Source organism: Rhinichthys klamathensis, unplaced genomic scaffold, assembly GCF_029890125.1.
Source record: "Rhinichthys klamathensis goyatoka isolate OS25496 unplaced genomic scaffold, OSU_Roscu_1.1 h1tg000412l_1, whole genome shotgun sequence".
Lineage (NCBI taxonomy): Eukaryota > Metazoa > Chordata > Actinopteri > Cypriniformes > Leuciscidae > Rhinichthys > Rhinichthys klamathensis.
The window spans coordinates 25,461-41,530 of record NW_026606912.1 but is presented as its reverse complement, the minus strand read 5'-3'; the positions used below and the strand labels follow the sequence as shown (position 1 = coordinate 41,530).

General features: G+C 38.3%; 1 protein-coding gene across 1 annotated transcript in view; it reads left to right on the top strand.

The window, feature by feature from the left end:
• The window catches only part of LOC130070657 (tetratricopeptide repeat protein 27-like), a gene marked incomplete at its 3' end in the record, with an annotated part of 99,554 nt that overhangs the window by 59,119 nt on the left and 24,365 nt on the right, over positions 1-16,070 (top strand). Inside the window, exon 10 of the mRNA XM_056235133.1 lies at positions 10,120-10,233. Within this exon, the coding sequence (XP_056091108.1) occupies positions 10,120-10,233 (114 nt within the window). The remainder of the gene's footprint in view (positions 1-10,119; positions 10,234-16,070) is intronic.

Sequence of the window (16,070 nt, the reverse complement as noted above, 5' to 3'; positions counted from 1 at the left end):
TAATTTAATTATTGGAAAGTAGGCTTAAAAAATAATTTACTTCTAGGAACTAGTCTATAAATTTATTAAAATTTATAAAAATTATTTTATAATGTTTTATATATATAGGCCTATTTATAATTAATTATTTGGTTTATTATAAATTATATTTTATACATGATTAGTTTAGATTAGATAGTCTTTATTGTCAATATACACACAAATTATACAAGAAACAAAAAGAATATTACATAAAGCACAAATTTTAAACCTATATATATACCCAAAAATAAAGTTTTGTAGTCAAATATTGCATTAATAAGAAATATATTGCACTAAACCTGTTAGTTGCAAAGTGAAGAATGAAAAATAGCACCCTGCAGACTGTGTGAGTATGTAGCAGAGAGGGATCTGTGCATTTTAGAGTTCATGATGGTTATGGCTTTGGGGAAGAAACTGTCCTTAAATGTTTTTGTCATCTGTTTGATGGCCTGATGGCAGGCATTATATAATATTTATAATTTTCTATTACTGACATTTCAAACATCGATCTGTTTACTTGTTTGTCTGTCTGTAAGGCCTATAAACCTTCAATCAACACCTTTTTGAACATGAAACTTCAGACAAGGGTTTGTGAAACCATCATTTAAAGTTTGTCCAAGTTATACTTATGCCTCGTTTCCACTGAGTGGTACGGTACGGTACAGTTCGGTTCGGTACGCAATTATTTGCGTTTCCACTGTCAAAAGTTGTGAATGGTACCAAAAAGCCGAACCGTACCGTACCACTTTTTGGGTACCCTTCCGTTGGGGTACCTAGCACAGTGGTACGGTACTAAAAGGTGGAGCTAGACTCACTGCAGAACGTTGATTGGTTGACAGAGTATCGTCACTTGCGCGTGCTACAAGTGCATTAGAAGCACCATTTTTTAATATACAGTTGAAATGTACTACTGTTATTGTGTCACGAAATGTAGTTTTAAGAGTTTTTCAGGCGAGAAAGTAGTTTTTTAAAGCTCAAATCTGTGGTTTATTTATATATTTATGATAATTTGAAGATCCATTCCAAGCAATCACCGGGTGCTCGGCGCTCAAGTACCCCGCCTGGAGCAGCCTTTCCCCGGCTAGTCGTTCTGATGTTTGCCGCTGACTCTGACGTCTCTGTAGTGGTTAAACATGAGATATAACTCGTCTTGTACAGACCTAACAGGCGATCTTTGGTCTCGTGAATCTATAATTCGTTCCCTGGCCAATAGTTTTGGCAGAAGGCTAAGTGAAGTTTCATATATTTGAGCGCTGAATTTGTATATTTGACTGAATTGTTTGCTTTGTTATTAAAGCTTTACTGTATATATTTTTGTACCTTTTACTTATACTTTTATAATGGCTATTATTAATAAAACTGAAATTCAACAAAAATAGATAGTTTTGTCATTTTTTTATTTTATTACAAGATCATCTGTAATGTTGTTTATTGCAACATTTGTACCAATGCAATATGCAATACATTGCCTGGAATATGTTTAATATTTTTAAATTTAAACGAAAAGAGGCAGGATTGTGTTTTATATTTAGTTTTGTTATAAATATAACGTTACATACATGCAGTGAATATAATCCATAGTCTATGCGTTGCCCACATTTGTGTGCTTATAATGTTTAAAATGTATTTAAATTAAATCGAAAAGAAGCAGAGTGGTGTTTTATAACATATTTCGTTTTATTGTTGCCTAAAATGTATATAACCGGAGTAGCAGAGCGAGCTGAGTGGCGCATTCAAGAACGCGCTGTTCCATCAGCAGAATTACTGGACTCGCGTCCTCGGGATCATTCTCCTGAGTCGGACTTTGCGTGGCTACTTGGTATTGAGAAAGCCTAATGCCAGCGCTTGTTTCTTGTGACAAACATCCCGAGAAGCAAGAACAAGATCTGCTGTCTGTCATCCATTGTTGTTTACTATGTTGCTTTCTTCGCGCGAAAATGACATCGATCGCTTCTTTCCGGCAAACACCACGCCTATCAAGTAAGGGTACTGTTGGCAGTGGAAACGCTAGCCGGATCATGCTGTACCGACCCGAACCGTACTGTACTGTACCGTACCGTACCGTACGCCTCAATGGAAACGAGCCATTAATGTAGTTACTGTATAAGTTTCTTTGAATTTTACTTTATTTTAATACTACAAGTCAAATTTAATTCTACAAATCTTTTTTTGTGTGTGTGTGTGTGCCTCCAATTCAAATTCAGAAATTGGAATTTTATGTTACAGGCAAGGTAAAAGGGTTAGTTCATAGTAGGAAAAATACAATGGAAGTCAATGGCTACAGTCAACTGTCTGGTTACCAACATTCTTTAATATATCATCTTTTGTCTTGTTCAACAGAAGAAAGAAACTCATCGTGTTGTGACATTACTGTCGGATTCAATGTAGTTGGCAATACATCTTTTATTTTCAGTCTCTCTGAAAATTGTGTCAAACTGCCTCGTTTAAAACGGATCCACAGTAAAATGAAGCGATCAAACGAACAGCGATCTGACTGGAACTTTGTTAAATTAAAGTTAATCTGCTTAATGTTAGAATCACAAGGATGGCAATGCAAAGATTACTAGAGTAATCCTGTTTGCGTCTTTCTCGTATTTACTACTTTGAGACATGCACGAATTAGTGGGCGGGGCTAAAGAGGCAATGATGTAGAAGTAGGCATTGATCTTCCGCTGAGGCAGTCTTTTATCGCATTATGAAGTAATAATGTGACAAAATCCGATACTAGTCTCTTGGCTTCAATAAAAGCTGTTTTTGGACTAACAAGAAAGTTTTGAGTTCTGAAACTTAAAGGATATTTTTATAGTATTATGACATCTAATATGTCAAAAGATCAAGGAAAATTTGGTTTCTTAATTCATGACGCCTTTAACTTTGTCATCATTAGTGGCCATGGGTTTGCTGAATATCTTTAAACTGAGGAGCTATAACCCTGCTCTGATACATTACCTATGTTTGAACCTTATTTTTTCTGACCCAGGTGGGTTAGAGTGTGTGCTCTTCTATGCAGAAAGTTGACATTCTCATATTTGCCTGTGTTTAGCCAGCAGTCCCCCACAGGTAAAACTGCTAGTGAAGAGGTATTGCATCATAAGTATATAGCCATAGATAATAAACTTTTTTTCTTTCAACAGTTTAACACAAAACCCGTTCCTCGTGAAGTCATGGTGACGCATCACAGCTGTATTATATTTGGCTGTCATTGATGGGTTTAAATGATATAATGCAAAAATGAATCTCTTTGCAGTCTGCGCATGGCATCATACTTGAGCCACCTGCTTCAGAATGAAATGGCACTTGAACTTTGAAGGTAAAGATGTGGTCGATATGAGCTCATGTCTGACACTTGTTATTCAGGGAACCTTGATGATTTTTTACTGAATTTATAGCCTCCTTTTGAGGTTTCTTCCCACATACCCTACAGATTAAATTAATATCCATGTAAATACTTTGCGGCAGCCGTATCGTGTTACAGTAGCGGCTCTGCTAATGGTAACTCTCTCTTTTTCATAATAGACATTGTGCAGAATCAGATACACATTAGTGAACTGACAGTGAAGGACTATTTACACAGGCTCACAGAGAAGCTTTTGGCAATTTAGAGTTGGTTCAAGATGAAATGGTAGGATATTGTTTTCAACAGATGATAGTCCTCACTTGCGTCATCTGTTTGGCAAGCCACCTTTCGTCTCAGTGCTTCCTGAACCGTGACGCTGATGCAGGATTTTGTGGTGACCGTTTCATTCTGATGGGCTAAGAAATATTGGCCCAGTGCCAACCAGTTATTTGTTCTTGGATATTATTTATATGATTCGAGTTTTCAAATCTATCCTTTGTCAGCTTACTTTAAGAAATGAATCTACTCCCAGAGTAAATTTAAAATTTAAATTATTTGTAAAATTATTTATACTGTATCTAAAACTAAATGGTTATTTATTTATTTTTACTTAAGATATTTTTGCTCTATTTAGGTGAAATTAAGAATGCCAGTGGTTTTTTGTTGTTTTTTCATAAACAAATCCATACCTAAACAAAATGATAACTTTGGCTCTGCTTCCAACCACACCATGTCGTCATGGTCAACTATGTCACAACTGTCAAGATTGTAATCAGGAGTTCAACACAACATTTACCAGTTTGTATAATCATTGTACTTTTGTGTCCCAAGAGAATTCAGTGTTGATGTAAATTGTCACAGAAAATGATCTAATTTTCCCTCTATTGCTCAATATTCAATGACATAGACTCAGAGTCTCCTGCTCGCCGGCCTTGCCTTCCACCACTTCAGCAGTATTAATATGAAGTATGCGGTCCCAAGTGAATTGGAACTTAATGTTTTATATTGCTAGTGGTTTTGTTGTAATTAACCAGGAAAAAGTAAAGACTGATTTTCAGGGAGTTTCACAATAGCGTTTTAGACTCAGTCATGCCTTCATCTTCTACAGAAAGAACCTTAAGTCTTTTATTCCCAGAAATGAGGACATTTTGCTCTTTCTTTGTGTAATTAAAGTAATAAAGGTAAAGACTCGGACCACTGAACATCTCATTTAGGGGCCTCTTAAATTTCCCTCTCCCTCAATCTCTCATGGTGTCTCTCTCTTGGAAAGACCTCTGAAGAGCTGTGCTGCTACTGCTCACATCTACTGTTCTGTCTCTCATCTTTGGATGGGTGTCTCTAAAGGCAGCCTGCTGTGGCTTTAGCTCATTTATTATTCCAGCTGTGCTTTTATTAGTGATGTCAAGCTTCTCAGTGCCGCTCAAAGTCTTTTCATAATCTTATACATTCCAGAAGACTGGCTATTCTATATTTTTGGCTTTTTAAGGTCCTCTTGAAATCAAAATTGACCCTATTTACTTTGTTAGCGCACATTACTAGTCTTGTGGTGAACAATTAATCCACGCAAGTTAAAAAGAAATTGTTGTGGTAATCTGTAATCAAAATCTGAAAACTTGCTCCCGCTCTGGAATGGCGCTCCTTCCCTGATGACGTCAGTTTGGCGGCTTGGGTCCTTAACCACTCTCCTCCAACCGTCAGTCTGCTATGAGCGAGGGATGGAGATGAGGTGCGCTAAAAAAAATTCCCTTTCACTTGGAAATACGTCACAACACTGAAGTACTGAGAAGTTTGTCAATTTAATTCGGTTGGTTGGTTTGAAAGTGGTTTTAAGCTTAAAACGATGCTCTAAAGTTTTGCTTAGTAGTTACTGGTAAAGACCCCCATAAATATGGTTTCCTTCACTTGAAGTTGGAAAACTAGACCAATTACATCCACTAATTTGTATTTTCAAAAATCAGAGTTGAAGCTCAGGTGCATAAAGTCATGAAAAATCAAAAGGACTGTTGACTGATCGTTATGCTACACTACGCTATTAAAGTCAACTGAAGAGTGTTGGCAATGTGAACCTACGACATTGAATGTAATCACAACAGTCAAAAGTTATGCTTTTACGATATGGTTATGTATAAAAGACACAACAGGGCAAAATGAAAGATTAGAAAGGGCGATGTTGTTTATACAGTTTTTCCTGTAGGTTTAGACTAAGTTGTAAAACTATGAATGTAAAACTAAATGTGTCTTGCAGCACAGTGTGAAGTCAGTATGTTAATGATGATTTGGGACAAATATAATGTGTTTGGATGGAAAACTGTTAGTGACGCAGCAGGATTTTGAATCGTAGCCGAGCGCTGTTGACAGACTCATAGAAAACGTGTTTCAATTGTAAACGTAGCGCAAGGCAGCACTGTGCTTCTCTTTCGGGCTGCGACCCCCTTTATAGTACAGCAAATTAATCATTTTGAATACAAAGTCACTTGCCAAGGAAGGGTAATGAATTGCCATTAAGGACGGTTATAGTGATTGGTGAAAAGCATGTTATTGGCCTCGTAATTTTAAACAATTTCATAACTTGATCTTCTCTTTGGTGACGCATGTCAGATCTCTCATGTCATTTCATCTACATAAACCATTCCCCCTTCTTATTGCAAGCTTGCTCTGCCTTATCCAATCAACATTCGATTTATAGAACCAAGTCCTTTCCTTTTTCTTTAATCAGATTCACTCAGATATACATCACAATATGGAATAAAATTTTGCTACTCCCATTTCATTGCGACTTTAAAGCTAAGGAAACTGGAGTCCAATATAGTTATTTTCTGCAAAAACTAACCATACTCTGTCTCAGTCTTGGGCTGGTCTGGTGATTTAAAATGCTTTCCCTCCCATTTCCGAGCCCTGATACTGTTACCATAGCAACAGGTTTTTCAGAGCGGCAGAAGCGTGTGGAGAGGAACAGAGGTGCAATTCTGGAAGGAGTGGGAGGGGTCACCAGCTTGAAAAGTTGTTTCTTGGTGGTTTCTTCTTCCCCAGGGAAGGAAGCTGCTTTGTGATAGTCATCTTGTCAACTCGGCATTGCAGGGAGCAACGAGAACTCTTAAGGTGGGAATGTTTTGTGCAACCCCCAAAAGTACACAGGCACAATTTGTGTGTGTATATATATATATAAAATACCATCTCATTATCTTTTCATCAGCTGAGAACAGTGCATTTCTCTCTTGTGTGTGTATTCTCAGTTTAATGTCACCCCCTGTATGGCATATCCTCCTGTGCTAAGAGCAGTCTCTACTTCCTCTACTTTGTTAGGCTTTGTCCTAGTATCACACTCAAAATCAGGCCTGTTGAAATGATATCCATCTTCAAACTAAATGGAGACAGCTGACTTATCTCTGGAAGTCCACTGGCTTTTCAACACACCAGCATTTGGGGGCTTTTCCTCTCTCCCTTACTTGTTCATCAGTTTAACTGAAGCTGTATGTTTTTATGCTTGTTTTGTAGGTGTTTCTGGAATTTTAATATGATTTTGTGCATGCCAATTTAGTTATGATCAGAGTGAATTTGGGTTTTGTCTTAGAATTCTGCCTGACCTCAGGCAACGCTGCTCGTTCCTCGACCCCCTCAGGGGTCTTCTGTTATCAGGTTCAGATCTCAGATATGCACCCTGGGTTATACTCTTCTGAAAGATCGATAGATAGCACACACTTCGAGAGAACTCAGGAAGTTTTGCTGGGAAAAACACAAAATAATCCGCACATTATCAGCTTGAGTTTCCAAAAGATGGACTGCCAAAATGCTTATGTCACTAACAATTTCTGCCCCTCCATTTGATACTTTCAGCCCATTGGGAGACAGCCAAAGTGTCTCTGTTATTCATTATGTTCATCAGGGCTTCAGAGACATAGCCAGGTTTATTTTATTGAGGGATCGTCCAAAAATGAGAATTGAGATCTTTCTGGCTCTGTACCAAACCTTAGTGAGGGTCTTGATATCTAGTGTCTAGAATATATCTTTTAATTTATCATTCTATTCTAACTGTGCATGTTGAGAATCTCAATTCAGTCACTTTTTTTCATTGTTTCATTGACTAAACACTTCATATTGTTGCTTATTTTGTTCAAGATCCATTGTTCCTTTATGATTTAGATAAATCTGTTTTCTATCAATAATTTTTTAATGCTGAATGACATTTCTGCCATTTTGGTATCCCCCCAGGAAGGCTGCCTTATCTGTTATGATACATGCCATAGCTCAAGTGTCTTATGAGGCAGCATAACTTTTCTGCCTACTGTTCGGAACAACCTTTGCATTGTGAGCTTGCCAAATATGCCTAAAAATGGTGTCTGGGTAGGCAGCTCAACTGGGCACTGTAGTCTTCCTGGAGCCCTTGTGTCTGTAGACAGAGTTGGGGTGAGGCCTGTTACAGTAAGGGTGAGTTTAAATATAGACGTTCCCCCCCCCCCCCCAACAGTACAGTACGCTTAACACACAGTGAGAAAATGGCCCACAGGAGACTGGTATGTTTCTTACAGAAACATTACCCCCCAGCAGGGCCCACAACCGTTTTTTCTCCTCCTAAAATAAATCAGCCACCATAGTGCAAGTTTTGTAAGACAAATTCAATGTTAGCAGCACATTTAAATGTCAGATGACTTATAGTAGTTTCTGCATCATTTTCTAACAATATGATTAAAAAAAGTCAGTACTCATGATGTCAGTACTTTACTGCTTTTTCTGCATTTCCAGGGAGGATGAGGGTGAGCAGCGTTTCACAGCATATCTGATCTTTGAAGTTAAGAAAGGAAGATGGGAGTGCTTTGATGTGAATGTCAGGTTTAAGAGCAGGAGTTTGATGAGTCAGGCTTGAAGTCCTCATAAATCACACTGAACCTTCCAGTGCTTTTTTCCCTTTCCTTTCTTTCCCCTTTGTAGGTCAGAGGACCGAAGTGGTGTTACCCTTTCCTGTAATAAATGCTTTAAGGGGAGGAGGCCAGACATACTGCTTGAAATCACGAGACTCGTGTGTGTCTGTGTAGGTGTGTGTGTAAACAGCCACAGTCATTCTCGGGAACTGACCTTTTGTTCGTTTACTACATATACTCCATTACTCATACTCTCTCTTGCTGTCCAGGAAGACCAGACCCTCTCTCTCTCTCTCTCTTTCTCTCTTTCTCTCTTTCTCTTTCTCTCTCTCTCTCTTTCTCTCTTTCTCTTTCTCTCTCTCTCTCTCTCTTTCTCTCTCTTTCACTCTCTCTCTCTCTCTTTCTCTCTCTCTCTCTCTCTCTCTCTCTCTCTCTCTCTCTCTCTCTCTCTCTCTCTCTTTCTCTCTTCTCTCTCTCTCTCTCTCTCTCTCTCTCTCTCTCTCTCTCTCTCTCTTCTCTCTCTCTCTCTCTCCTCTCTCTTCTCTCTCTCTCTCCTCTCTCTCTCTCTCTCTCTCTCTCTCTCTCTCTCTCTCTCTCACCAATTGGGTACAAAAACGGAGCTGATCCTCACTGGGTGAAAACGCTCACGGGACTATCTGACAGCGGTTCAGTATCTCTTATTGAGTTACTGTACTCCGGATAGACTCACCAATGTCTTTCTCTTATCATTGGCGCCGTGATCTCATGATCTGATCTCTGCTTCTGCCACTAATTCTTCTGCGTATCACACAGCCTCCAAATCATTTGTCCTTGGATTCCAAATGGCAAATTATCTTGTTTTAAGCATTTGTATCATCCAAATAGGGAATATTGCTGCCACTTTAGGTGCTCCAGGTACCAGTATCAAGTGAACTCTTAAGTCGCATTGAATCTGAAATGACTGCTTATTTAAACTAATATTTAATTTAATATTATAAAGAATTGAAAGCGCATATATTTTGACTAGATATGACTTGGGTCACTTTATCATAGTGAGCAATGCATTTTTACATTAAGTGAGTGTAAGATGACAGAAAAGGCAATCTAAATGTAATTCTTTTAAAACACACAAAAGAATTATAATGTTGCGATGCCTTAATTACTTGTAGCATTTGCTATGATTTTAATTTATTTATTGATTGATTTATTCATTTGTGTATGTTTTTGTCATTGTTATTTTTTTAATTACATTTAAAATATATATATATTAGCCACTGATTGGTTATTAGCCATAACACAATTATTGCCTTGTCAGTATTAGCCAGAATTTTTATATTCTTGCCTAGTACTAGTTAGTCAACAAATAACATGGCCAACTTTAAAAAAAAAAGTTAAACATCAAGATTTTAGTTTAATATGTAAATGTTTGCTCAGTTGGATAAATTGCCTTAGCATTTAAAGCCTTTTCACCCAGTGCAGATGTATATTTCTTGACTGCCTTGTGCGGTTTTAAATAGTGCATCTGAGACGCCTCATATATTTTAATTCAGCATTGACGTGTCGGTCTTGCTCCAGTTAAGACAGGATGCTTTTCCAGTAACGTGTGTCGGAAAGTATTTCCATCTGAGTCCTCTGCCCCTCGCTTACCTGCCTCTCTGCTGATGTGATACAGGCCAGTGAACGCTCACGTCTCTGTATGCAGAGGGTGGTATGTGTTTGTCGGATTGTACGCTATAGATTCCTTTTTTATTTGTGTGGTATGCGTTTGTATGCTTTCTGTCACTGTGGTTAAAAATGTGTCAGGAATCTCTCCTCTTGGTTTGTGATATAGTTGCACATTATGATTTCATATTCATGAAAGTGGGACATGAAAAATCTGTATGTCACCATGAGTGATATTTTCATCTCTTTCTCTCTCTTCCTCAGTGTTTGCTGTCTCAGCCAAAGTTCTGGGCGGTGGAAGTGACATCACTGTGCCTGAGGACTAAGCTGGAGAGAGGAAGCTCACGGAGAGTTGAACGTGCCATGATGCAAACTCAGGTAGAATGTCTTTCAGAATGCACATCCATTTGCACTCAAAGAATGTGTTCCTCACCTGAAATATTATCATAAATAATGGTACAAATGCATTTAGGATCACAGTCTATGTGCTACATGTTTCTTAAGCACCAAATCAGCATATTAGAATAATTTCTGAAGGATCATGTTACACTGAAGACTGGAGTAATTAACCATCACAGGAGTACATTTATTTTTGATCAAATAACATAGACATATTTTAAAAACATAAAAAAATCTTCCCAAATGCAAACTTCTAGTGACTTCTTTAGTCTGAGGCGCTAAGGAGTGTACAATTCTACTCTTTAATATGAGCTGTAGGGTAGTGATTACTTCATTCAATTTGTTGATTTACTGTTTTCAATGTAATGCTTCCAGAATATTATAGTACCCGGAGAAACGAGATCCCAGATTTCCTCCTGTTGTTGTTGCTGCATTTGTGTATGTGTGCAAGAGAAATGGACAGATAAGCCCGAGGGAGAAGAATGCTTTAGCTTCCCTTTGGCTGCTTCCCGTTTCCTCTGTCATTTATCATGACAGTTTGTCTCCATGTTTTACTGAGGAAAAGCCAGAACAGTAAAACTGGGAAAGTGCTGATATGTTTGGTGTGTATTCTTGTTCATTTGTGTGTGTATTTTAGGAAGGATTGGAGAATGGAATTTGTTGCTTCATTGAAATGTTGAAACAAGTCAGCTTGGTTCTTCCTGTCCTCCTGATCAAATTTAATTTTCTGGCTTCCAGTGACATTCTGAGGAGCAGAAAGACTTGTCACAGAAACCAGTTAGTTTGTCCATTATGCCAGATGAATTTTTATTTAGTGATGTTTGTTCATTGTAGGACTGTGAACAATTCTAGCCTCTGCGTTGGCCCATCTCACCACACAGAGACATCTGCTGTTTTGAATCATCTGTTCCCCTCTGAGGGGGGTTTACTGCTAAAGTTATGGTTTGAGTTTATAGTGTCATCAGTCCTTTTTCAATGCATTTATGACAATTTAAGGAGCTCTTCCAAAATATAACCAAGAATTTGCTACAGTAATTTAAATCTAGTATTGTAAGAAATGCCCTTTTTTTCATTTAAATACATTTATTTACTATTTATTATTATTATTATCCATGTATTTATCCATTTTATTATTTATCATGTTCTTTTATTAATCAATTAATTAATTAATTATTATCAGGACTAAGTGCTGTTTACAAATATCAGATAAAGAAGTGTTGCAGGGCTTAAAAGGATGGTTCACCCAAAAATGACAATTCTTTCTTACTTTACTCACCCTCAAGTTGATCCAAATCTGTATGAATTTCTTTCTTCTGCTGAACACAAAAAGAAGATATTTTTAATAAGGCTAACCAAGCAGTTGATGGGCCCCCATTGGAAAAATGGTGGGGGGAAAAAATACTATGAAAGTCAATGGGGTCTATCAACTGTTTGGTTACCAACATTAATAATAATAATTCATTACATTTATATAGCGCTTTTCTAGGCACTCAAAGCGCTTCACATGGAAGGGGGGAATCTCCTCAACCACCACCAATGTGCAGCATCCACTTGGATGATGCGACGGCAGCCATATTGCCCCAGAACGCTCACCACACACCAGCTTACTGGTGGAGAGGAGACAGAGTGATGAAGCCAATCAGTGTATATATATATATATATATATATATATATAGGGATGATTAGGAGGCCACGATGGACAGAGGCCACTGGGCAAATTTGGCCAGGATGCCGGGGTTACACCCCTACTCTTTCGATAGACATCCTGGGATTTCTAATGACCACAGAGAGTCAGGACCTCGGTTTAACGTCTCATCTGAAGGACGGTGCTCTTTGACAGTATAGTGTCCCCGTCACTATACTGGGGCGTTAGGACCCACACAGACCACAGGGTGAGCACCCCCTGCAGGCCTCACTAACACCTCTTCCAGCAGCAACCTGGTTTTCTCAGAAGGTCTCCCATCCAGGTACTAACCAGGCTCAGCCCTGCTTAGCTTCAGTGGGCAACCAGTCTTGGGCTACAGGGTGATATGGCTGCTGACACACATTCTTCAAAATATCTTCTTTTGTGTTCCTTTTGCTGTGGCTGATGGCATTCCTCTTTTTGATCTCAAGTGAAATCCATGGATGTAACCATGAGCGCTGCAGGTGATCATTAGTTAAGAGCTGAGAATTGAAGGGTGCGATCAGACACTCTCTGTATGAACATCTGACAGATGGAAGGTCATCAGCGGGCAGAGTTTGGTGTGACACATTGCCCTCTACTTTTTTGATTGCTTTCTGTTTTTCCTTTAAGTTTTAAGTGTTTGCCCAGTGGAACTGCTCTCTGACATCCCAAACTCAATGTGACAGATCATTAGGGGAGTCTTGACATTAGGAGGCCACCCTGAGGGGCAAATTTGAGTCCGACAGGAGATCACTGCAAGTCACACAAACACCTGTCCATCACAGAGTTCGAGAAACATGAAGCGCTTAGCAAATCCCACTGCTGACACCAGTGAGTTCAATCACCCTGAGAAGGATCCCAGCTGAGCAAGGCCCCGGAGCGACGGCGAGAGAGTGACGGCACACTCTCTGGGAGGACGAAACACTTTAACAAAGTTCAACAGATGAGAAAGAGGGAGGAAAATGATGTAGAAAGTCAGTCAGGTTGCGCGTTATAGAGGTAAAAATACACACATACAATTTGCGCACCCCTCTTTTCTCAAACGTTTGAATGCCCTTTTTGAATGTAAATCTTTAAGATGAGTTCTTTTTTTGTGAGTGATTTAAATATTGAAAATATCCTGAATCAGTACAGCCCTGACATAACTGATGTTGACAAAAAAAAAAAAAAAGACTTGCTCGGTACAAATTGACCTCCTCAAAAGATAACACATCCTTCGTTTTTCATATTGTGTGTTGCCTTAAACATTAGTGACTGTTTGCAGTCATTTTGATTTGGATGAAACTGTAAATGTCATACAGGCAATATGGATTGGTATTATTGGAGTCAAAGAATAGAAACAAGGCTCATGACTTTAGGCCAACTAACTGGAAAATAATAAGCAGTGTAATCTTTTTACCAGGTCGTCAAACTTAACAGCTCTGTGACTGTGATGTCTATAATTTGTCTATAAGTGTTGCTGAAATAAAATCAGACATCCAGAAGAATAACATTTTAGATGTCATTTTCAATAGTTGTGGAAATCAATAATCTTGCTCTTGATCATTGTCAAGATCTCATGAGCTAATTAAAGAAAAAACATTATTTTTATTATTATTTTTTTTGAGAAATTGTTTTCTAATATTGAACAGTCAAGACTGTCCATCTGGTTTAAATACTTGGTTCAATCAACTCAAGATAAAGTGAGAAAGCAGACTAAATTTTTATTTTTGGATCAAAGAGTTCAAGGCCCGGTTGCATAAAAGCCCTTGAGTTAAGAAAATACCTAAGGGTCCACTTAAGAAACCTTAAGGCTGTCATTAAGTATTTTCCCTTAATTACTTGTTCCCTTAAGTTCTGTTATGCATTGCAACCAAATCCTTAGTAACCATTTAGCCCTAAAAAAAAAATAAAGGGATAAAAACGGGTCCCTCAAGTCGAACGCGATTATTTCGTGTTAATTGAGGAGGAAGTGCATTTTTAGCGATCAGAATAAGCCAGTTAAAAAGTATGACGTGAGACTGTGTATTGTCAAAAATAAAATTTTGCTTGGTTTTTTTTCCCTCCGTCTTTTAAAAGAATTGTTTTTTGTTTTTTTGTCCTTGGTTCTTCTTTCGTGCTTAATTTCAAGGCTGCAAAATCTAATCAAATCACCAAACAGATAAAATGGCGTTGATGCATGAGTACAATACAACGAGTTGGATAAATATAATGCTATTTAATGGAAAACTATGCGAGTTGCGCAGAAGGATTTGGTGTCGTAGCTAGAGTCATAGAAATAATGTGCTCGAATTTTAGAACCCTCTGTGTCCGTCAGACTGCCTTTAATAATCTCCATAACTCAAAAATTGTAGTTACAGCTGTATAGTTTAGTAAATATAAAATTTGTTAAAGTCAGTGGTCTGTTATGTTCTGTTTATTGTGGGAGATTACATAACTATAGCAACTCCTGCTTCATTGCCATATTTTGTCAGACACTATCGTAAAATGCTTCGTATAAACACTTACGCAAGGGTGACCGTTAAGACGTTTGTTGCAATGCTCTTAAAGGAATCTCTTGCCTCAGGGATTTTTTTTCTCCCCTCTGATGGTGGCGCTACAGAGTTTCACTACCAAACCCCTTAATAGATAAAGGGAGTCCTTTGGCCACCCCAATTGTATTCCAAGTATTTTGGGTATTTGGATTTGTTTTTAATGAACTGAATCATCTACTTGACGGCAGACTCAGACCTCCATTAATGGCAGAAGTTCTGATTGGATGAATTCCAGGCACATACCGAACATTTTTACAGTCATTCATAAATGCTCATCATTTGATGTAACCAATTCAGAAAGATTTTTGTTTTGTCTTCAATATTATTCCCCTTCTATTCTGAACAGTCGTGACATTTTCGTGAATATCGCACTGACTCCTTATCTCCACCTCCTTGCTGCTGTTCAAGTTTCACAGCGGTACTTGACAAACTTCATTTCCTCTGCCTCCTCTGGCCTTTCTTCTGAGATCAAGAATGTAAAGTGTGTATTCAGAAATGGCAGAAAGGCACTTCGCCTATGCGCTCGGCATTTTTTTCTCACAGTTTAGAGTTGCCGGTATCTAGGCCACTGAGTGGGCCAGAACTTCAGAAAAGTTTTTATTCCCTTTGTGTATTCAAAATGGCAGAGTCTGGTGCATTGTTGGATTAGAGGCGCTCTTTGTGACCGCACAATTTGCCTGTTTGGGGCTTAACACCACGCGCTATCGACTGCCGCCCTCTTATTTTTCATTTAGGATTCCGATCAGGTCCTGGCAGAAGTAGATTTTGCTGAACATAAAATTCAATTTCAGTGCTTAATCAATAATATCCCTGAAATAGAAGTTGGCAGCTTGGTTCTTGGTATGGATTTAGGCATCTCACGGCAACGCTGAAAGAAAAAAAGACTCATACTCGTATGACTAACGGTATTTTTGGAGCAGAAAAAAGGTTTTTGAAGTAATTCAGCAGAGAGATGTTTTAAAAAAAAATCTTCAACAGCTGCACACTGCAGTAAATGTATGACATTAATTTTATATGAATATGATGCAACCATACACCATCAATGCATATATAATACATTACATACACTAACATCATACAGCCTAGATGGTCTCAGTGCTATACAGACATAGACTGAAAGCCTTTTGGATTCTAAAGCTTTTTGTTTTTAAAGAGTACTACTAGCCTAGTACTACACTAATACTAAGAGCTAAAGCAGCCATTGTTCTGCTTTAATGCGAGACTACAGTTAAAGGCCCCCTGAAATCAAAATGTAAGTTTTTTTTTTTTTTTTGCTTTTAGGATGAATATGTTAGCCTAAAGGTTACGAATAAGCTGGTGTGTTCAAAAACAATGACAAAATTCGCATTTAGGAGATATAAGCATTCAAACCTTAGTCTCTCACTTCCGCTAAATAGGATCACGGATTTTTATGACATCACCGCCGACTTCAGCTTCTCATCACATCTTCTGTCCAATCAAATGTTCTCTAGAATCTAAAGCGTCCCGCCCCCTATGCTATAAATACCACCTGGCCAAAGGGACCGTTGACACGGAGCAATATGGGTTCGGTTGTTCAAACGATCAAGTTTTTATTCCGTTTTGTCTCAAATGTATTCACACCTCTACTATTGAATCCAGCGTATCAGCGCTCGGAT